The 22,537-nt window shown below is 38.2% G+C and overlaps 2 protein-coding genes across 3 annotated transcripts; one reads left to right on the top strand and one right to left on the bottom strand.

Annotated features, from left to right (window-relative positions):
• Positions 1–77: 77 nt before the first annotated feature.
• urp2 (urotensin II-related peptide) lies at positions 78–3,139 on the top strand. Its single transcript, XM_017701806.2, has 5 exons — positions 78–430; positions 1,637–2,194; positions 2,397–2,437; positions 2,582–2,741; positions 2,894–3,139. The coding sequence occupies exons 1-5, from the start codon at positions 307–309 to the stop codon at positions 2,923–2,925; spliced, it is 915 nt and encodes a 304-aa protein (XP_017557295.1). The 5' UTR covers positions 78–306; the 3' UTR covers positions 2,926–3,139.
• A 523-nt stretch (positions 3,140–3,662) lies between these two features.
• On the bottom strand, positions 3,663–21,025 carry LOC108429863 (chloride intracellular channel protein 4). 2 transcript variants are annotated; one of them, XM_017701921.2, is made up of 6 exons: positions 18,129–21,025; positions 9,116–9,225; positions 8,815–8,940; positions 8,568–8,674; positions 7,507–7,688; positions 3,663–5,377 (listed from the first exon to the last, which is right to left on the bottom strand). In XM_017701921.2, the coding sequence occupies exons 1-6, from the start codon at positions 20,703–20,705 to the stop codon at positions 5,216–5,218; spliced, it is 3,264 nt and encodes a 1,087-aa protein (XP_017557410.1). In that variant the 5' UTR covers positions 20,706–21,025; the 3' UTR covers positions 3,663–5,215. The 2 variants fall into 2 exon arrangements, with proteins under 2 accessions (XP_017557410.1, XP_017557411.1); XM_017701922.2 differs by lacking the exon at positions 18,129–21,025 and adding an exon at positions 10,487–10,979 and having other exon boundaries at positions 3,664–5,377.
• Positions 21,026–22,537: the final 1,512 nt, after the last annotated feature.

Genomic DNA, 22,537 nt, shown 5'->3' with positions numbered 1-22,537 from the left:
CAGGTGGTAACTCCACACCCATGCCGTGTTTGGTTTAAAGTGCCTGATGGAGACTGCGTGATGATCGAGAAAGCGAAGTCCAACACTGACACATCCCCCACACTCGACAAGCCTTCTCATCGTAGGGGCGCATCAGCGTAACAAGTGTGGCAAGTGTGTGTTTCACACGAACAGATGAGAGATTAAGTATAGAACCTAGAAAGAATACGACTAAAATTTAGACTCTGCAGTGCTTTTGCTAGGTGTGAGGAAGCTAGAGGATCCTAAGTTTAAAAAGTTAGACTTGCATATCTAAACGACGCAGACATGCAGAAGGGAGAGATGCTGAAACTAATGACAGCAGTAACACTGTTGATTTCAGCTCCAGCTATGGATGCTGCACCATGGGTTTCAGAGACACCAGATCTTCAACAGGTACCATTGAATAGAGGTAAGTCGGAAAGATCTTAAGTTTTTTTTTTTTAAGTTGGAAAGTCTTGGAAACATCTACTAATACTTTTCTAGTACTTGTGGACAGAAGTCCAATTAAACATTGCCTACCTAAGTGATCAGTTCTCATCCTTAGTCTATTCAACATATGTGTTTGGAGTATTTTGACTTTCACATAGTTTTGTTGCCAGAGAGAGGCACAGGCCCTAGACATCAAATACCACTACTGGTGCCTGATGTTGAAAGGCCTTAAATAGCCAAAGGTTTCATTGTGGTGTGGTATCATAAATCTATCCAGAACAGGAAACGAGACTTCTTGACACAAACTGGCTAATTGATTAAGATTTGGAGTGGATTACATAATAGATGAATAAGACCACTGCAGTATGTCTTTCAAAGGCTCTCTAGAGCAGGGTTACCCAAAGGGTGGGCCAAAGCTGGACCGTGAGGATGTTTGATTTGGCCAGAAAGTTACCCTTCACTGAATAAGAGAAATGAACCTACCCACCTTCTTTTTGAATATTGTTTTGTCTTTGGCCAACCACAAACAACACATTTTGGTTCCCCAAGGCCAAATGTTTGGGAACGCTTGTTCCAGAGTATTAATAAGGAACTTAATGAGCTCTAAATTAAATGATTTGAATGGAGTAGTTGTAATGGTGATGCTGTAGATTGATGCACAAAGTTACACTGTACATTAGTATTCTTCACAAGTAACCGAAAAGGGTTCCCTCCAAGGACTGGCATTTTCAGCAAGAACAGGTTGTGATGTGCAGTCTTGACCACAAACTAGCCTGTGACGCCATCAGGTCCATCTTGCCATTTCCCATAGCAACTCCCTGACATCCTCTAAGCCACCGTCAGCAAGGCTGTATGTACATTTCTTCTTATGAGTGTGTACAAGCAATTTGTCTTTGTCTACCTCTAGTATGGTGAAATAGAAAAGGTTCAGAAGTTCTTTTGAAAGTTTACAAGACATTTTGGCGTCTGTCCCCATGTACTGAGCACCAGGCCTGTTTTTCTTTTTCCGGGTAAATTAGAAATCTTTTAAGCTCCAATAATACATATTTTGAATGTTGAATACATCATACATAATAGCAGAGAACGGTTATGTTCAATATAATTTAAAACATATCAAAACTACTTTGTTTGATGTTCTGTGATTTATTGAAGTTTTTTTTTTTTTTTTTTTTTTTTTTATTCAAAGGTGACCAAAAATCACCAGACCCTTGGACAAGTGGTCCAGATATCAAGGAGATGACGGCAACAGGCAGTTTTGCTAAGCTTCTGAAAACAGGACCAGTGATGATGTTTTCTAGTGGGCACAGAAAGACAGTAGGACCTTCACATAGATTAGACAAAACCACAAGGAGTCCAAGTTACATGGACAAAACCATGGTGGCAACTAATAATCTAGGCAGACAATTGAAAATTGCTTCACTGACAATCGATTCAGATGAACAGGAGAAGATTGTGCCAGCAATGAACAGCTTTGATGGAGGCCTTAAGATGGATGACCCTGAAACAAAAGAGCACACCACAACAGAAGGAAACCGTTTTTACAGACGACTGAAACTAACGCCTGTGACAACTGACTCGAATAAGCAAAGCAAAACTTTGCAAGCCACCAAGAGGGCGAAGATGAGTAGGGCCAGTAGCAGCCCAGATAGACGAGAGAAGATAATGAAGATGCTAAGTGCTCTTGAGGAGCTTCACAGGTCAATGAATAGCACACTAAGCAGCCGCATCACTATCATACCTAGAGGTAAAGAGAAAAGGGGGAGTTTGAAGAACAAAGCAAAATTTGTGACCATGTTAAAATAATTTTGCTGTACTAAGAATATATTGATAATAAAGTAACTAAACTGCATTAACTAATTTGCCATGTGACAAAATTGGAGCTCCAATGGCACCTCATCCTCACCAGGTACAAAAGAGTAATACTATCTTTTCTGGTCTGTTTCAAGGAAATAGTAATGGTCGAAGTTCAGGAAAGAAGAGTAAAATGGTATGTTCCTGTAAAATTGATTATACACATTAATGGATATGTAACTAATCTAAAATTAACTGTTATTTATATATATATATATATGTGTGTGTGTGTGTGTGTGTGTGTGTGTGTGTGTTTTCTGATTTTCTGTCACCATTACAGGTAGTGACGGAGGGGAACCTGAAATCAACTACTGTGCCATCTGTGGGCAGCAGTGGCACCTCACCAAGGACCAGCACTGACCAAGCCGATCCCAAACTCCTGAATGGGAAAACATTCAAAAAGTCCTTACCATCAACTCCCAAGAAAACCAACAAAAGGGGTGAGACACAATTAAGCTCACTGTTCAGGGTGTCGTTAAAGTAACAGGGTGCACAACAGAATAAGTTAATAACATAGTAGAGTTGATTTTTATGTCCACTTAATGCAAAATAATTATACTGACTTGTTATTCTTTTTTTTCCCATTTTACAGTTTGCTTCTGGAAGTACTGCTCTCAGAACTAAAGCTTCACCATTGTCCACACTTTCTGCCAGCATCTAATGCTCATAAGCAAGCAACTCTAAGGGCACTTTTCACTGACACATCAGTAACATGACTTAATCCTTGACCTCCCATGACGTGTGTATGCTTATTGCACGAAACCTTTTTAACCCCCTCCATCTGCAAGTGACTGCTGTATGACATCCAATAAAAATTTACAAGCATGCAAAAACAAAAGCCCTGATAATAAAGAGAATTTTATTTTTGTACATCCCTTTCTTGGTGATCATTGTGACATGATGAAGGAACTTCATGAGAAGTTCACAGAGGTCAGGTATGTGTTGTGTAAACTAAGTCTGCTCTTTTTCTCCTGTTCAGCCCTTTTTACATTTTCTAAATGTTTGCTCAAGCTCTAGCCCAGATTCTCTTCGTGGAGGTCTCTGTGGTGACAAAGTATATTTAGTAACCCATAAAGCCAAGCTGTTGATATTATGGCTTTAAAAGTGATTTGATTGTTCAGAGGACTGCTAACACGGTCACCTCGACAACCAGTTAACAAGGTTCTTCGAGTCTATGGGAGAGCCGGTCGAGAGGGGAAAAAAAGAGAAAACCAGCAGGATAAGTAGAGGAATGATGAGAGGTTTGGATCCAACGTGTCTGCCGACCTTTCTTCCCCTCTTTGTCCCGTCTCCTCTTCTCCTTTTCCACTCTTGGTTTGATACAGGCAGCATAAAAGCGAACTGGACTGAAGTGGGACTGAAATTTCAAGCAAAGCTCAAACTCTCAAGGAAACAAGATAATAAATACACAACGCTTTCTAAAATGTTTTGAATCGGTTTAATTAAAGTGTCAATTTCAAAGCTCATTCCAACAAGATTACAGACTTGAAGTAGGTATTAACAAGCATTTGCAAAGTAATAAAAAAGTATTTTTCTCTCTCAGCTTTAATAGACAAAACAGTAGAACACAAAGAAAGAATCAATTTTCAGAAACTAAAACGCAGTAGAGCTGTCACCTTAATATAAAAGAGTTATAAGGAAAATTAAATGAGTTATTGCATTAATGCATGACAATTATTATGTATGAAATATAAGTAGAAAACATACAGGACTATCCAGGCCTGACCATAGAAGTAATACATATACTCATCTCACACTTACATCTAGCTTCAGATAAAAATACGTAGACAAATACTAAAACACAACAAATAGTGAGACAAATGCACCAATTGGCTAGCATTATTGGTCATGAGAGTACTTTTGTACAGAGATCAAGGCATTGTACTTTGAGTTAGTACGTTGGAAGAAAAACAACAAAATGAATGACACTTGACAAGTCTTAGTACTATGCGCAAAACCTAATGTTTTTAACTTGGCCCTGCCATTAACTGAGGAAAAAACAGCAACCTCTCTACATAAAAATGCCTACAGAAACTAATCAGCACATGCAATATAGTATTTTTAACAATGTAACCCCACCAGTGAGTGCACTCTCTCCCTCTCGCTTTCTCATTCACACACACACACACACACACACACACACACACACACACACACACACACACACATACACACATGTACCAATTCACACAGTAATCTAAATTGCACATGTACACCTTAAAAATAAAGGTTCCTAAATGGTTCTTTGACATACAGGTCTGGGAAACTTTGTTGAAGACTCCTTACATTATGTGGAATTATGTGGTCTCATTTACAAAGTGGTTGTGCGAAAGACCATCACTTTAAAAGTTCTTTGTATGTGCGTAACAATTCATAGACTTCCCAAGGAATGTGGTTCGATATGAAATGGTGCCTTGATTTATTTTTATTTATTATATCAGCCTTGTCTTAGTGGTCTTCAACGTTCTTCCTTGAGATCTCCTCTCTAAGATCTAACATGCTGCTACCTCCCTTTCCAAACACTAATGCAGCTGACCCAGACTTCTGAAGAAATGAATTAGCTGGAGCAGGTGTAGCTGAAGGTACATTTCCAGGACCAGGGTTGGTGACCTCTGCCTTATATTAATATTATCCATTTTTAAACTATTAGAGCATTCAACATGATAAAACAACACTTGTGATTTAGAATGGCACTGTGGAGTTCGCTAGAAGTACAGAAACACTAACAAGAGCCCAATCTCACGCTCTAGCCACAAGTGAATATGTTAGCTAATACAGTAGCCACAAGCTAACTATTTTGTGTTGTTACACTAATTCTGGGGACCAAAAATGTTTTTTTTTTTTTTTGTGGCATCGCTATGAAGAATCATTTATGGCAACTGTATTTTTAAGAGTGTACATCTATTTATCACATTTATTTGATCTTTTTGGCGACGTCCAAGTAGGCAAACTCAATCTCTCGTTCTGCAGGGCAGGTGTTGATAAACTCTTCTCTCTGGTAGGCAGAGTTCAGGTAGCGCCAAATCCCTTTCATATCGGCTGGAATCTCGAAACATCTATACTTCTTCGCAACAATCTGAGACAAAGTATAATAACACAGTGACTAAGAAACATCAGAATTGCATGTAACAATTTCTCATATCTGAGGAGAGATGTGCACAAAAAAACATAAAACATATCTAAAACATATAAAGTCAACATATAAATACAACTGGAGACATCTGATATGAATTTGAACATGTTTCTAGACAAATCCCACATTTTACTGTGTCCACATCAAATACCTAAAACTAGTAACTTTGGAGGCAATGTATCCAGTGCAGGGCCTGTCAGTATGCAGTGCCCCTTGTAAACATGAGCACAACAGGGTGCATAAAAAACTCTTTATTGCTTATCCTTTTGATCTTTCATTTAAAATGACCAAAATCTAAAATCTAACATTTATTTAAAGTCCAGTGAAAGAAAAAAGCTAAATCTTTTTCATTCAATATTTTTTACCTCAAATCTACACGTGCCACAGTTGTTTATGCCCATTCACTCAATACGTTGTGTAGCCTCCCTTTGCAAAGTTAACAGCTCTGAGTCTTTTACTATAACGTTTCAAAACCTATAGACTCTGAGGACCATACTTCAGCTGATTCCACAGGGTTTCTATGGGGTTGAGGTCAGAGGACTGAAATAGCCATAGCAAATCCTTAATTCTGTGGGCAGTGAACCATTTTTGTGTTGATTTTGAACTTTTTGATCATTGTCCTGCTAGAAGATGGTCCAGATTAAGCTGTCTGAGGCAGGCAGGTTTTGATGTAATATGCTTGTTAACTGCTGGTACTTCATTCAGTCATTAATACCATGTATCAGAAGTTGTTTAGTGCCTTTGGAAGAAAAGCAGCCCCAGAACATCACGGATCCATCACCATACTTCACACTAGGCATGACACATAGGTATAGAGACAAATATGTATTTCATAACAAGATTTAGGTTGTTCTTTCTGTCACTATATGTCAAAAAGCTTATATTTTTGCTAGTATTTTGAATAAAAGATCAAAAGGACAAGCAATAAAGGATGTTTTACAGCTTGTTTTGCTCATGTTTAACAGGGGTGGCAATATTTGGGGAGGGCACTGTATATGTTGAACTTTTAAGATTCATACTTATCATAATTATACATCATTATTTGACACTGTATATATCTAAAAACATAGCAACAGAAGTACTGTAAATGGTGCATTAACCAGTCAATCAAATCAAAACGGTCACTCAATGTGTGGGAAGACGAAATTCATTCTGTAAAGACCTAAAAACAAAACAACTTGAAAAGTGTTCCATGATCCTGCTCCTGGCAAGGTCTCCCAGATTTGCACTATGATTTTTTTTTAACATTGATGGAATATACAGGTGCCCTGCGATGGACTGGCGACCTGTCCAGGGTGTATCCTGCCTTCCGCCCGATGACTGCTGGGATAGGCTCCAGCATCCCCCCGCGACCCTTACGGAGAAGCGGCTTAGAAAATGGATGGATGGATGGATGGAATATACAGGATGATTAAAAAAGATTCATCTGATTTCAAAGCACCATATTTTTACAACTGTGAACCTTGGAACCAATCACATACCAACTGAAGGACAGGGTCATAGAGTTTCTGACTGTCACTGGAAGACGGCTACCTCCAGCCTGTGAGGAGATTGCAACCCCTGGACAGAAAGCGTTTTGTGTTCTCCACTTCAATAAAACTGAATCCGTCATAACTATGCAACATGATTTTTATCGACAGTGAACTTCCAGCAGCTCAGAGCGTTTGTCATTGGTTCCACAACACTGGATGATCTTTGAATTCGCGTTGAAAGAGCCGTGAGTACAGTGACACCTGACCTGCTCAATTGAGTATGGGCTGAATTTGACTACTGCATTGATGTTGTCTGTACAGATGGAGAAGCTTGTATATTGTGCGCTTGTAAAATTACATAATACTTTCCATTGCTCACTTTCCATTTACAATTTAATGCATTGTTCTGTAATGATTTACAAGTGAAATAAATCATTTTGAAATCAGATTAATCTTTTTAATTAATCATTGTTTCGTATTTTGTATTTCGATGTAAATGTGTAAGTAATCTGTCAATCCATTTATGAATTAAATCAGTGGATGCTGGGGATTGCCACTTTACTACTCCGTGGTGTAATCACAGAGAATAAGATGAAATACCTTGATAATGTGTAGTTTTGGAAGTAGGTTACAGTCTGCCAGAGTCAGGTCTGGTCCATCTAGGAAGCTGCGTGTGGATGGTGCTGGGTCATCGGTGCTGTTGGCATCAATCTCCTCTGACAAAGGAGACTGTAAATACTCATCCAGTCTCTTCAGAGATTTCAACAGAGCCTTTTCCAAGCCTAAGCAATAATAAACAAGAATAAGACTCTAAAACATATCAAAGACATAAACAGTACTGTGCAAAAAGTGTTTGACCACTTCTCATTTACTTGATTTATCAGTCAAAATGGTTATTTTTTAGATATAGGGATTAGATATAAGATATTCCCCTTATATAAGAGAAGGAAATGAAAATACATACAATACATACAATATAAGGTAGCATAAATTATTAAAAAATACAGAGAAATTTGGATTCCTAACAACTGTACAACACCAAAGTTATATAAGATAAATAATACCTAAAGAGGGAGTAAATCAAACTACACACTTGCTTCAGATCCTTTCACTGAGACAAGACTGCTATGAGACTGAAAGGATGTGTAGCTGCCAAGAAGCTGATAGTGGGAAAAGGAAACAAACAGAGAACCTGCTGATGTTCTCAGAACATTGGGCTGTGCACCCCAGAGCCCAGACCAGAGCCAGCCCAGCCCAGATAACTGTAGGCATTTGGGATTTCTTGGATTGTGAGAAGAGCAAAATACAACAAACTTCTAAGGCTTTGTAATTGTGGAAAAAAAAACTGCCGATTTCTTTGAAAGCAAGTCTCGCAAAAAGTATGAAAGCTGCAATAAAACTAAATTCCTGCAGTCTGGATACTGAAGATTTTTTAAAATGATATTTAGTTATTGAAGCTTTCTGTTAAATATGTTAATTTCTTTTCCTAATGCAGAAAAACACATACCTTAATTGCAGTTTTGATTGGAAATTAAATAAATGAAGCAGAGTCTCTGATTTTTGCCCAGTACAATTTGCATACTTTTTTGAAAACTTTGAAATCTGGGCTATTAAAGATTACAAAAGAATGGCTAGCCATCTTGCTCATCATAATTATTTACCATCATTTGCTTCTTTCCGAGGGTTCTTGATATAGGCAGAAAACTTGGCAAATACGTCTATTCCTGCTGTGTTTGACTCTGGGTGCTTGGCAGCCAACTTTGGGTACCTTTAGAAGCATTGATAAGGCAAGAAGGCATTATAAGGTAAATCAGAAGACCGTAAAATTGGGCAATGATGTAGCATTCATTTTCATAACAACAGCACAGTAGTGAAAATTTGTATGAACAGGAGAATTTGGTCCAGTACCTTGGTGGCACAAGCCTTTCCTCAAGAAATTCCTCAATCTTGATAACATCCACCAGTACTTCACTATTAAAGGTCATAAACGGTGGATTGGTGCCTGGGGCAAGGTCCTGCAGGTCAGCTGGTTTCCTATAAGACGCACATCAACAAATCCGTCCATCAGCACATCTAACAAAGCTCTAACAAACATAATTCACCTCAAGTCACAGGATCTGCTCATGTTGCTGGGACAGAGTGTTCATTCTGAATATTCAATGGCAGATTTTTTTTAAATTAGAGGCAGTTGGAGAGAAAGTGAAATTACCTCTTGAGATCCACAGTAGTCACATTGAAAATGACTCCCTTTAGCCAAAGGATCATAAAGAGCCTCTGGGAGAAAGGACAGTTTCCAATACTTTCTCCATCACTTCCTGCCTGCAAAATGTAATACAGTAGAACCTCAGTGAAAAGGTTACCACGAGAAGTCAGTGCAGATCACAAGCTTTAAGGTTCTCAAGGTAATCTCAAATGTTAGTTCATAAACAGAAGATGACATTTTATTACGGTTTGAATTTGATGAAAAGTTTTTGTAGGTACAGTCTTGTAAAAAATGGCATAATTTACATGTTTGCAATGTTTTTGTCATGTCTTAAAGTCAACCTGAAATCTAAATGGACCTGTTTGTTCCTGTCATATTAAGCATGAATCACTATGTCATTGTAAAGACAAAATTTCTGGGTTTCCTGTAATCAAAAAGGAGCGACTAAAGGAAAGAAGTTTCACCTCCTCCTCCTACCACCCTGATATACCATCACGCAACAACACTCAGCTCAGAGAGACCTTCCCAGATACTGCATTTCAAGTCATGGGCAAATGAGCCTATATGCCAACACATCAATCAGTTCTTCATGCCCAGATGATTCAGTGTCTGAGTGAAAAAAATCTACTCTTTTGCTCAGTCTAGACATTTTGAGCCTTTAGAGATGACATGTTGTGTAGGGTCTCTGGCTATTTACTTAGGTTTATTTTGAGCGGTAACCCTTGTCAACCAAAAAAAGCACAGCTTCTTAAATTTCTTAAAACCTTTATGTGAATAGAGGGCTGTATAAAACAGCTTAGCCTCTTGTCAGACCACCCACTGACATAACCATAGGCTTATAACAATTAGCTTTATTACATTTTTCCAAATAACTGTCGGACTCTGTGTTTTTGAAAGAGATTTAGGTCAAGTCAAAAAAGCTAATTAATTTTCAAGAATATATATTGCCAGCTTGATAATCTAATGTTGTGTTAAAGTTTAATTCATTGTAATTCTACCCAGAAATGTTCTGTAATCATATCAGTCTAAACAGATTAAAGTCACACTGGTAAGAAACATTCAGAAAAAAGTTCAAGAACAAAATGTAGTGCATTTTGGGCCCGACTTGCTAGATGTCTCAATAAACTGGGGGTGAATGATTCTCATTAGAGCTCCTCTGATATCCACTTTATTATATAGGTTTAATGTGTATAACCATTTGACAAATTCCTGGGGAAAAAAGCATCACTTTCCACTTAAATTCTTGCAAACCATTTTTGTCCATCCTTTCATTTGAGGCAAATAAGCCTGTGCATGTCTGACTACATAAAACTGCATTTGATCTCAATGTTAAAACCCCTGCCTTACTGAATGTATTCAGTATAAGGAACGTCTTACCTTCACATACAGTTCAATAGTGGGAAATCCAAACTTTTTAGCTGTTATATCAAACCAAGCCATTGTTCAAGGTTTCAAAGTTAATGTCATTGGAGGACACATTGAAGTTGTTTCTTCCTCACATCAGACCTTTTACAGATCCCAAATTTTACCACTATCACATGGAATAGTTTTCTGGTTTGGAAAAAATTAAGACTCCCATCCTTTCTATGCCTTTCTATACTGTAAAAGATCAATGTCCAAAAAATATATTTTTCTTATTGTTGCTAGTGGTGTCTGTCCTCATGTTGTACTGCTTTAATGCTCTCCCATGTGAAGTGGACTAAAATATGCAGTCTGAGACAGCTAGATGCCTGGATAAAACACTTGGTCTTTGTTATTGCATACAGACATCAATAGTTGGCTTGTTTATGAGCTACAGTCTTGTGAACTTTTCATGTAGGCAAGTGGAATTCGAAGCTTGTTGCACTGAAATAGACACACAGGAACTCTATCACAGCTTGGTACTGGGCCCATTTTTACTACACTGCGTCACTGCAGTTTCAAAGCTACAGCAACTTATTTTTTATTCCACTGATTTTAAAACATTTCTACATAAACTGCTGAGATGTAAATATTCATAGTGTTTTGATGTGAAATGGTGCACTACAGAGAAATGTACCAACTCTAAAGGTTTCTTTACAGACGTGATGACAGGTAGTAGAAGTCACAACGTCTACAGCACAAGTATAGCCATTATAATTACTTTCCAGAATAGCAAAGCTACATGTCTTCTGTGACCATATACGTATGTAGCAAATCCCTTCAAGGACCTCTCTACAATGCAGGATTGATCAAAAATATTTTAGGCTAAAACTTTATATAATGTTTATTATTAAAGGGCCCGTATTCTATATTTATCACATTAAAGCGTAACATGTCCGCTTATAACGTTAGTATGGTTTTATATACCAAAAATGATAGTGATAATGATAATTATAAAATAATTAATTTTTTTTCTTGACCATTGTTACTGTGCCTATGTATGTGTAATTGAGCTCTGTTCTAACTGGCTGCCTTGTATTGTGCCTCATGTAAAAGCAGAAAGGCCTGAAACACTTGAGCATAAATGAGTGGGGCTAAACTCCTGTAGGCTGTTATATGTAAATACGTATGTGTGTGTGTGTGTGTGTGTGTGTGTGTGTGTGTGTGTGTGTGTGTGTGTGTGTGTGTGCGTGCCATATGCTTTTTCGTATCATATGTCACATCTTTGAAGTGGTGAAATCAAAATGGGATAATGTTTTTGCAGCCAGGCTTTCATACATGGACTGTATGGACTGATGAGTGAACGGTATGTTTTGAAAGTTGATGAAACACTTTAATATCAAGAAAGTGATCAAAAACGTATCCATTTTTTTGTGCTATGGGTCCTTAAATAATCATTACTGTAAGTGACATGTGCAAGAAATGTGTGAGGAATTATTTTAAAATATAATGAACATCCACATGATGTAGTTCGTATATTACTCGAAGATTTTTCCTAGAACCATACAACTAGGCCCAGTACCATTTAGAAAACCTGTTAGAAAGCCTGTTTGAGTATTTTTAACACGCCCTCGCCCACTTTTACTGACCACTGTGTGTCACACATTACACTCATGGCAAAAGGGGAGGATGGAACAGCGAGGAGCGGATTCAAACCGAGCGCTCTGGCCCGTTAGCCATGCAAACTTGCAGCACGAAACATTTTTTTGAGAAAATTGAACAGAACATACATAAAATGTGTGAATCATGTCTTTGTCTGTGAGGAACCTGGTGTTGAACTGTAGCGTAGCGCTTTTCTGTTTTCTTGTTGTTAGCCTTTAGCATGCTTGCTAACCAGCTAGCTGATGAATCTGATGAAGTTGTATCGGCGGTTATGTGTAAGAGATGGAGTAGTTTGTAACAAATGAAAGTTTTCTGTTTGAAATCTTAAGCATTTTAAAGTACTTTACTGCTTTGTCCTATAAACAGTTTTGTCCGCTATTACTTTCAGGTTTGAAAAGGGAAATGTGTCACATCACAGTGTTTTCTGGGCAAAGATCTGTTGCTGAAGTCGACACTTGTGTTCACTTAATCCCTCATCTTACACCCTTCACTTGAACTAATAAAGTAATGACACCCTTACGATGGCACCCAGGGATTCCCCTGAGGGGAAATGACGAGGGCAAGTGGACGAGGGCTTGTTCAAACTGAAATGGGCAACAGAAGTGTTTGGAAAAGGTCACACACAAGCTTACGATCACTGGAGGCTGAGGAAATGACTGTAAAGCCTGACACTGAAGGTTAAGCGAGCTGCAGTGACAGTCTAAAAATGGTACTCAAGACTGTACGGTACAGAACAGGTGCAGTGAGCAACGGGGGAGGGGAGGCTAAATGAGCCATTCTATGTCAAACCAAGGGTCACCAAATGGGGGCACTGGAGAGTTTATTTCCTTATCATTTTAGAATCTATTCTATGAAAGCATGCTTCAGATTCACTACAATACTATATGTTATGTATGTGTTGTGTACTTTAAGGTAACACAGGCTCATCATGGATCAGCAGCTTAACTCTTTCAAAACGCCTTTAACTCATAAGAGGCTGAAAATCTCAGTGGACTCAATCAGTGCCTGCTTGTCTGTGTGTCAGTGACAAGCTCATTTGAGCACACGGCAAAATCCTCAGCATTGGCTTAACACCTATAGTGTTGAATTAACACCTAAAGTGTTCACGTAAATCCAGCAGGACACAAATAAATACAGTCGAATACTGTAAAAGTTACTTCAACACCAGAGCCTTTCCTGTTCAATATAGCTGCTAACAGCAAAACTCACACATAGAACTTTGCTAGCAAGAGGTCTTAGGTAAAGGGTTAGACCCCACCCCCACAATCACCCACTCCATCCCATAACAGGTCCAGACCAGCAAACATCTTAATGAGATTAGTTTAGAGGCATGCAGAGCAATAGAGAGATTAACCCTGTACTCTTCTGAGCATTTTGCAAGGGACTCCTCAATGGCTGATCTTCAACAACCCAATCAAAGGCATAAAAATGAACTGTACAGATCTGCGCACAGTTCTTAAAGCAGGGTTCCAGGCAGCCAACATAGTTTCCAAGTTATGTAAATCCTCATATAATTGCATTGATTCATTGTTCATTTTAAGCGACACTACTTTGTGACCGTTGGGTGAGGTTGTTAAGTACATGATGGTAAACAGCTAACAGGTCTGTAAAGGAGGCCTTAATGTCAGTTTGGTCTCCAAGCTAAAATAAATAAGTAAATAAACAAACAAATTAACACAGACAATAGACGTCTTTGTTTTGGGAACCGCTTTGCACAGACCCAAGTTAAAGTTTCTTAGGACATTTTTACTAGGCTTAAAATCCTACTGCTCAGCCACTTTCATTTCACAGGAATTTAGCTCTCACATTTTTTAATGAGTGCAAGGAACCCCTACAGGGTGAAAATTAAATGTCATACTGTGTTTCCTTGAAGAGCATGTTTAAAGTGTAGAATGTACAATTAGTGTATTTTGAAGGAAACAACCATTCAAAGTATGCTTGATGTGAAATGCTCCGTTCCACAGAGACATGCTAATTCACAGTAGTTCAGAAATGTGGTGATCGCCTCTGTAATGGTACCTTGCACAAAGCTTTCACTTGAAATGCATATGACTATATTGCCTAATGACTGAGACTTTGTTTTAACAACAGTTTTGTGACAAATAGTGCCATTTTGTGTCATCATCAACATTACATATCAAAAATCTGTAGACACATGTAGGTCCACTAGTCATATTGTATAGTAAATGAAATGGCTATACTTGCATGCTAGACATTGTGACCCCTGGTTCCCATCGCCAACATTTGTAAAGAAATTTGTTTCATTACGTTTGTTTACAAAGCATCATTTCTCACTCTTTCTCCACTCTAAATGAATGTATTAACATTTTAGTTAATTAATTGTTCAGAAATTCAGGGAAATGCGAGGAATTTGTCTTCAATGAATAATTACTTACACTGCAGTACATTCGAATGACGGTGTCAAAAAGAGCTATTTGAAGTGATGCCATAGAAGAACAACTCAGTTCTTTTTAAACCGTTTTCCACCTAATGTAAACACTGCCAAGAACTTGTCTAAGACAAGAAACATTCAAGAACCTTGCAGAGGTTGAGTGTAGAACAACATTAGCTTTGATTTATTGACTACTTATAGCATAACTAGCCTTGCATTTTCCCTGTTGTGATATAAAGTTTGACCCAGGTAAACATCAGTAAACCATCAGCTAAATACTGTTGGTATTTGTGTGAATATTGTCAGATACAATTCAAAGCGCATCTTGGAAGAATGACCTGTACTAGTCATTATATTACAGTGTAAAACTCGTTATTATATATAACTTTTACATTATGACCTTAATGTTGAAGCCCATTCCTGCCAGGCAGAGGAGAAGAGAATTACCTATTCTTTTTCTCGTTCTGTTTCTGGCAGCAGCATGTCAAATGTTCAGCTTACTATCCTGAAATAATGACATACTATGTCAAAATAATGACACAGTATCATGAAATAATGACTTACTATGTTAAAATAATTACTTGTTTTCTCTAACTGTTGACTTAATTTCCCAAAATAATGACATACCACGTGAAAACACTATACTACTTTTAAAATTCAAAAAAGAAAGTAGTTATTTTGGGCAAATAAGTCATTATTTTCAGATAATACATCAACATTTTGACATATTGCTGCTGGAATCAGCATTCCTAATCTACCTAGTGGGAGTTGCTTCCATACCTAGCCCTCCCTACATGTTAATTAGTCAAAGTGGGCCAGGATTTGGATGGATGTCTTACCAAGATGAGATAAGAAGATTAGTATGAGATCACATGAAAATATACTCTCAAGACCTGCTATGCTGATCTGTGAACCATCACAGATCCTCCTTAAGCTTCTAAGCTTCAAACATTCATTGACTTGTGGTAACAGCTACACTCTGCCATATGCTTTTATTTACATTATGTGTATCACAACAATCATAATATAATAGCTGATTTCTAGTACACTTTTAGTGTATTTATTAAATCAAGTCTAACAAAAGAGGAATACGCTGAGTTCGCTGTTTGTTAAGTGACCGTGGAAAGTAACAGATTGCAGATACTATTATTACTATGATTGAGTAATATTTTGTATATTTATGACTTTCCATTCAGTGTTGTCATAAAAATAAAATACATTTAAAAACACTTAGAACAAAAGTTAGAAACTAAGCATATTCAGTTTCAAAGGTCACACCAAAACCAGAATAAACAAGGGTGCAGATAATTGGTCAGATACTCGATTCTATGGCTCAGTGCTGTTTAACATTTTGAAAATGTTGTATTAAAATTTCAAAATACAATGAATAACATGGTTCCATCTAAGGCAAATGATGCTCCATGATTCACCTAGATTTGTTATGCCATTATCCGGAACATAAAAATAAAAGAATATAATAGAGCAGATTATAAAGAATATAATAGAGAATATAATAAAGCAATCATCACATTTTTCAAACAGATTTAACTGCTAGTTGTTTTACACCTATTGTAGATTGTGTTTATTCTGCTTAGTATTTTTTTTTTATAGTTAATCAAACATGATACCTATGTAGAAATAGACGAAAATAAAAGCTACTATGAATGGAACACTGTGGCAGCACTTATGAAAAGTGCTTGGATACTAAAAACATTGAAAATTAGAGAACTGTCTCTGATAATATAAGACAAAACAAACACCTATGCAAGACTAATTCAACTGTGAATTTCTTAGTATTTAAGGAAAAACAGCAATTTTATTTAAATACTACTGACGTTCTTCCACTTGAATGGAACATTTCAGTACACGTTCCACTTCTGACTTCAAGGTTAATTCAGCTGTACTGCATCTGAATAATCTATGAACATATAAAGTTTTTAATAACACTTATGCACATGTATGAAAGTATGCATATAAAAAAGAAATGTGTAACAGTTTATATTCTATAATTAGCAAGATAATTTTATCTTGGGGAGCACAAGGCGTCCAAAATAATATGATATAATATACCTCACAACCCAATTATACACTTATTATACAAGGCCCAACTTTGAAGTGAGAAGCAATTCAAATGAAAAAAATGTTTAATTCTAAATAGCTTTTAACTTAGGCTATATAAAACAGCCTATCAGCTAAAAATTTAAAAGCTAGGTAATAATTTTCTCTTGAACTCTGGATGGAAGTCAAGCAACGACCTTATGTTATTACATTCTACTTAAAACTTAAACTACATATATTTCTCTATCTTTTCTACGTCTTCCTTAGTCTCTAGGCTTAATCAGGATCTGTGAAGCCTGTCACAGATGTATAGTTTATACTGGGGGTGTCCAATCCAATCCACAAAGGGCCAGTGTGGATGCAGGATTTCACACCTGACTCCACTTGTTTAATCAGTTGGTTCCAGTCCTTAAACTGAGATCCTGCTTTGTTGGAGTGAAAACCTGTAGCCTCACAGGTCCTTTGTGGGTAAGATTGGGCACGCCTGGTTTAAACTATGTAATTCAGGTTTTGTTTTTTGTGGCTGGACACCCCAAACCCCCATGGTACTTTTTAGTGTCTCACTCACAAATAAGCCATGACAACTGATCAAGACAGTAAGACAGTGTCAACAGCAATATCTCAATGTGTACTACTAAGTAAGAGGAACAACCAATACAACAAAGTAGTTGCATACTAATATGGACCCTAAAGACATAAAAAAATGATTTAGTTCCAACTAAAGCATGCTATTAAATGATTTTTGCACTGTTAAACTTTATGTCTATAAAACTGTATTTGACTGTTGCTGGGATGTGTCTTCTTGCATGTAACTGAAATACAAAATAAAAACCAGGCTTCTTTTCAGTTTCTCAAAAAATTTTTTGATTAACTTAGCAGGTATCATCAATGAGCTTAAGGGCTCCAGTGCAAAAGACAAAAGGCCCCTCTTATGAAAATGATCTTGGATTAATAAAAATAAATGTAATTTGAGTCTTCTTAACCATCTCAACCAAGTTGGTGCTCTACTATGGGCTAATGGTTGAAGTAAATACTTATCGGACTTACCTATAATTATAAAATTGTGTAAGTAGTGATATAAGGGGCCCAACTAAGACGTTACACAATACAAGCCATAGTGCAAATGACCTGCCTGCATTGCCAGCAGTTACGCCACCTTCCTCATCAATTTAACTCTATATTTTCTAAAATAAAGGTGCCACAAAAAGTTATGTGAGCGATGCCATAGAAGAACCACTTTTGGTTCCAAAAACAATTGTGTCTGAAATTGATGTGTGTGTATCAAGTCAGGTGTGGAGCTCTTCCTAGAACCTTTACACTATGTGAAGTATATCTAAACATTAAAAAGGTTCTTTTTAAAGTTTAAAATCACACAAATCATTTACAAAAATGGTTCTCTAAATTCTCTACACTTTGAAATGTTTTCATGGAACAAAACATTGTTCTTACAAAATAATGGCATGGGGCGAAGAACCCTATTTGGCACCTTTGTCATTAAGAGTGTATATAAGCAGGCTAAATTTTACCCTGATGATTTTACTCTTTAATTGTAATGTTTGAGAGTACCTTCACATAGAGAGATATCTCCCATTCAGAAGGATCAGTACTGTAAATCTTCTCCTCCACCCGCTCAGCTGGAGTCACCTTTGGAGGATTCATAAGTTCCTCTTGCATCACAGTTTGGGGCAAGTTCTTCAGCTGAGCTGCCTCCTTCACCAGCGCAGGCCCAGGGACCCCGTTTTCCACCATGACTTCTTGACCTTTAATCTTGACACCGATTTCTCCTTCACGTTCCATGCTAATGTTTCTGGGGCGGCTGCCAGTAGGTTTAGGTGGCTCCTGTACCTCTGAGGTCTCGCTGGCAATCAACCAAGCAGGTATCATCACTTTACGCCCTCCCTCTCGGCCTCTTTTCTTTGGCTCATCCTCGATGACAGCCTTCTGTTGGGGCTGTTCTGTCCCCTTACACTCGGCCCCCTGCGCAGCTTTTGATAGCACTTCGATGACTGGACTTGGCTGTTCTTTTTTTGTGCTCTCTCCCTCTGCTGCCTTCTGCTTACTTTCAATCACTCTCATCAGCTGTTCTAGCATTAGCTTGTTGCCTCTCCTCTCCACCACAGAGGCTAGCTCATCCTTCATGACCTGCCCTGGCTGTTCTATCTTCTTACACACTCCCTTCCCTGGCTGCTCTATCTCATTACACGCTCCCTCCCCACTGACCTGCTTTAGCGCACCTATATCCTCAGTCACTCTTTCCACTACTATGCCTATGTCATCCTCCATGTTTTTACAGTTTGCTTCCTCCTTACGTGTTTCATTATCTCTAACTTTGCCCTGTTCTTTCACTACATCCATCTCAACCTTCTCTTCCTCTTTTTCTTCTTCTGGTCGATCCACAGTTGGCGGTGTGTCTTCAAGTACTATTTCCTCACATTCTGCAGCTAATTCCAGACCAGTATCATGCATCTTTTCAACCACCTGTTGTGGTGGTTCTCCTTCATTCTTTGTAGCCTCTAGTTCAGCAACAGGACTAATGCTATCCTGATTCTGCTGAACTGTGACATTAGCTTCTTCCTCCTGACCAACCTTGTCCTTTACTGATACTTCACCTGTAGTGGCTAGTTGTCTTGTCTCAGGCATATGTCTGCCAACGCACTCAAAGGCATTATCATCTTGAAAGGTTTTTGGTGGTTTCTGAGTTGCTTGGCAGGTCTTTTCTGCTTCGCAAAAAGACACTTCTGGTATAGCTGCTTCTTTTCTAACTTCATCACATACAACCTCTTCATCAATCAGCTCAGTTTCATTCTCTTCAAGGTTTTCTTTGCCAAGACAACTAATTAAAGGTTGTTCAAAATCAGTTTCCACTTTCCCCTCTTTTGTTTCAACTCCATCACTGGATGAAGTTGGTTCCAGTCTCTCTTCTTTAATCTTTCCATCATCTCTACTTATTGCTGTAACTTCTTCTAAATCTTGTGATGGCCCCATTGGGATATCTCTGACCTCAACACTGGTGGCCAAATCAGGTTGCTTCACTAGCAGTTGTAATATTTCATTTTCAACGTTATTTACCTCGGTATTCAAAGAAACAGGAACATGTTTCTCTGGCTGTGGAGATTCATTATATTCCACTTCTTTTACATCATAACAGTGAGACTCAGCTGGTTGATCATCCACCACCACTTCATCAACCACCTTTACTGCAGGAATATTATATTGCCCTTCAGATTGCTCTAATTTATCCTCTTGTTCATTATCAGCAGTGGCCTCCGTCAGGTGCCCTTCAGCTACATTTAAACCATCATCAATTATCTGCATTGCTTCATCTACAGAGAACAAAGAATTAGGCCTGTCCTTTTTTTCTGGTGTCTGCTTCTCTATCATTCCTACCTCTAAGGATGCCATCACCTGTTCCATTTCTGTCTCTGCGCCAAGTCCCTTCTCAGCCTGCTCCTGAACACCTGACCTCTCCTCCATCTTCACCAAACCTTTTTCATTTGTGTTTTCACTGAGAATTTCTGAATTCCTGTCCTCTTGCTTTTGTAGAGGTCTTGGCTCTGCCTCCTGAATTTGTTGCTCTAGAACTAAACCTGGTTGTTCTTCATCTTCCCTGTTGGTTACAGGCAAAACCTCAGCAATGGTCTGTGCTTCATTTCGAGTTTGCAATGCTACCTGAGTGTATAGTTCAGTTGGAGCAGTTGGTTCAGTTTCATCTGTTGGTTCAGTCTCATCCTGTGGTTCACTCACTCTGTGGTCAGCTTGTTCCAGGTCTTTCTCAGTCTTTTCTACCTCTTCCTTCAGCTCCTCATTTGGAGCTTCTTCTCTGGGTTCTGCATCATTTGTGCTCTCCACATCCATTTTTCCCCAAGCGCCCTCGTTTTCATGCACTATGATTAGGGCCAGTTTAGGTTCCTCTGGTTGGCCAAGTGGAGACATTCCATTGCCACATGTCTGCTTTTCTGTTATGCCATCTTCACCTGCCATCCCAATATCCTCATCCACTTCCTCTGCTAGTTCAATCTCTTCCTCTTCTTCCTCCTCATTGCTTCGGTGGTCCAGGTCCGTACAAGGTTCCACAGTCGAGCGGATGGTTGTGTCATTGGAAATCTCAGAGTCAAGACCCACGTCACTTTTGGCCTGGGCCATAATGCAAACAGAGAAAACCTAGAGAATGTTGAGAATGCGCTAAAACTGTGTAACTTCAATCCTGTACTACACTATATGACTGTCTCTCCAGCCTACTCCTTCGGCCTTTCCTGCACAGACTACGGCTTACTCTCTCTCTCTCTGTCTACCTACCCCCCTTTTCTCCGGAGGATTATGGTGAATTTCGGATCCTGATCCCCACATGACTTGCCGGCTCTCCTAAATCCGCTCCACTGGGAGCCAGGCTGACCCAGGCTGATCGGTTTAAAGAGCAGGACACGCCTTCCACCTAACCAACTTGCCATGGTAGACAATCTGCAATCCCTCACTCTTTAAAGGAAATTTCTAGGAATGTCTCAGAGGAGCCTGATTCATTCTATTCACCCTCAAAGGTACAAAAGTGCTCTTAGGGTACTTCTTTTTTCCTGGAAGAAAGGTTCGTATTTGTATGTTTTCATAACCTAATACTTTAAAACAGAACAATAAAACAAAAGCTTGAAGTCAAGACAGTGTGTACAGAGTCCATGCATTTTAAAAAATGATAACTGAAATGAAATGTGGTACAATTATGTTCCTTAAGTAAACAAGTATTGACCACACAAGTGACGAGAGAGAGACTATCCCAGTAATAGTTTTCTGAGAATGTAGGGATACAGATTTGTATCAATCTCAGAATTAAACCACAAGACAACTCTTAAGTACTTGCCTGTTCAACTTTAGAAAGAAGTTGACTTTCAGAATAGTTTTCAGAACAAGGCTGTTTCTAAACCTCTGGAGGCCATAAACAGCATCCTACCTGGTCTGAGATTGATCTGAGAGCATGCTCCTTACCTAAAACCTAATATTTTTCATTAGAGTCGTGATAGAAACCAGGTGTTACATTGTCTGAAATGCTAATATACCCATTTTATTTATTTTCCAAATCGGGCCAGTGAACCTACACACATCTTCTGAGCTTTTATGTGTCATTTTGATAATAATACAATAGTGATAAAGTTTTCTGTGTGGACTATTTTGTACGCTGCATAAATATTTCTGTCAGAAATGTTTTTTTTTAATATATTTTAGGCCAAAACTGACATAAAACAGTATCTATGTATTTGCAAACATTTCTCATAATAGCTTTCTCTGAGTTCGCCTTTTCTGACGTCTGAACAAAGACTCAAAGTTTTTCTAGAATGGCGCATTTCCCATGAATTATTGTCTATTATAATATTGCACATTGTAATATTGTAACTACTTAATTATGCAGAAAAAGAATTGATATGCTTCAGTTGTGTCACCAATCTCAAGAGCACAAGCACAACTATCCTGTAGGCCTATTTGACTGTCCTGTTCAATCTGAGAAATAAGTTTGAGTTTCAGATTTAGCTACAAGGCAGCAATTCTTGTTTACTTGGTTAGTTATCCCTGTTGAAAAAAGATGCTTAGAATATCCACCAGTTTTCTGTCGGACATCTTTAGGTCCCATTAAGAAATAAAAGTAGAGCTGGGCAACATAACAATATTTATCATTATGGTGATAAATTAGGTCACAGTCGTTTTTTCTGAGAGACTTGTAAAGTATAATTTGGCCTATTTACACTGGATGTCCTGCAGTTTGTAAAAGACGGAATAAAAAACATTATAAATGTTTATAATTTGTTCCAACATATTAAATCTCAGAAAAATGAAATAAATATTGCGCTTCATTTCATGTAGCACGGTATTTTGCCATGTCGCCCACCTCTACATCAAAGACATCTGGATACCTATTAAACCATTATAATGCTTTACACTGTGATAACAACTCATCAGGAAAACACAAAGTACCATTACTGGCTAATGGACTC

This window comes from Pygocentrus nattereri, chromosome 12 (genome assembly GCF_015220715.1).
Source record: "Pygocentrus nattereri isolate fPygNat1 chromosome 12, fPygNat1.pri, whole genome shotgun sequence".
NCBI lineage: Eukaryota > Metazoa > Chordata > Actinopteri > Characiformes > Serrasalmidae > Pygocentrus > Pygocentrus nattereri.
The sequence above is the reverse complement of the archived record's forward strand: the minus strand, read 5'-3'. Positions and strand labels throughout refer to the sequence as shown.

Excerpts from the sequence above, each read along its gene's own strand:
- LOC108429863 (XM_017701921.2), bottom strand. The coding sequence starts at position 20,705 with ATGGCCCAGGCCAAAAGTGACGTGGGTCTTGACTCTGAGATTTCCAAT. Across the intron at positions 9,226-18,128 it reads AGATATCTCTCTATGTGAAG|GCAGGAAGTGATGGAGAAAG; the intron begins GTACTCTCAAAC and ends TACATTTTGCAG. Across the intron at positions 5,378-7,506 it reads CAAAACTACACATTATCAAG|ATTGTTGCGAAGAAGTATAG; the intron begins GTATTTCATCTT and ends ACTTTGTCTCAG.
- urp2 (XM_017701806.2), top strand. The coding sequence starts at position 307 with ATGCAGAAGGGAGAGATGCTGAAACTAATGACAGCAGTAACACTGTTG. Across the intron at positions 431-1,636 it reads ACAGGTACCATTGAATAGAG|GTGACCAAAAATCACCAGAC; the intron begins GTAAGTCGGAAA and ends TTTTATTCAAAG. Across the intron at positions 2,742-2,893 it reads CAAGAAAACCAACAAAAGGG|TTTGCTTCTGGAAGTACTGC; the intron begins GTGAGACACAAT and ends CCCATTTTACAG.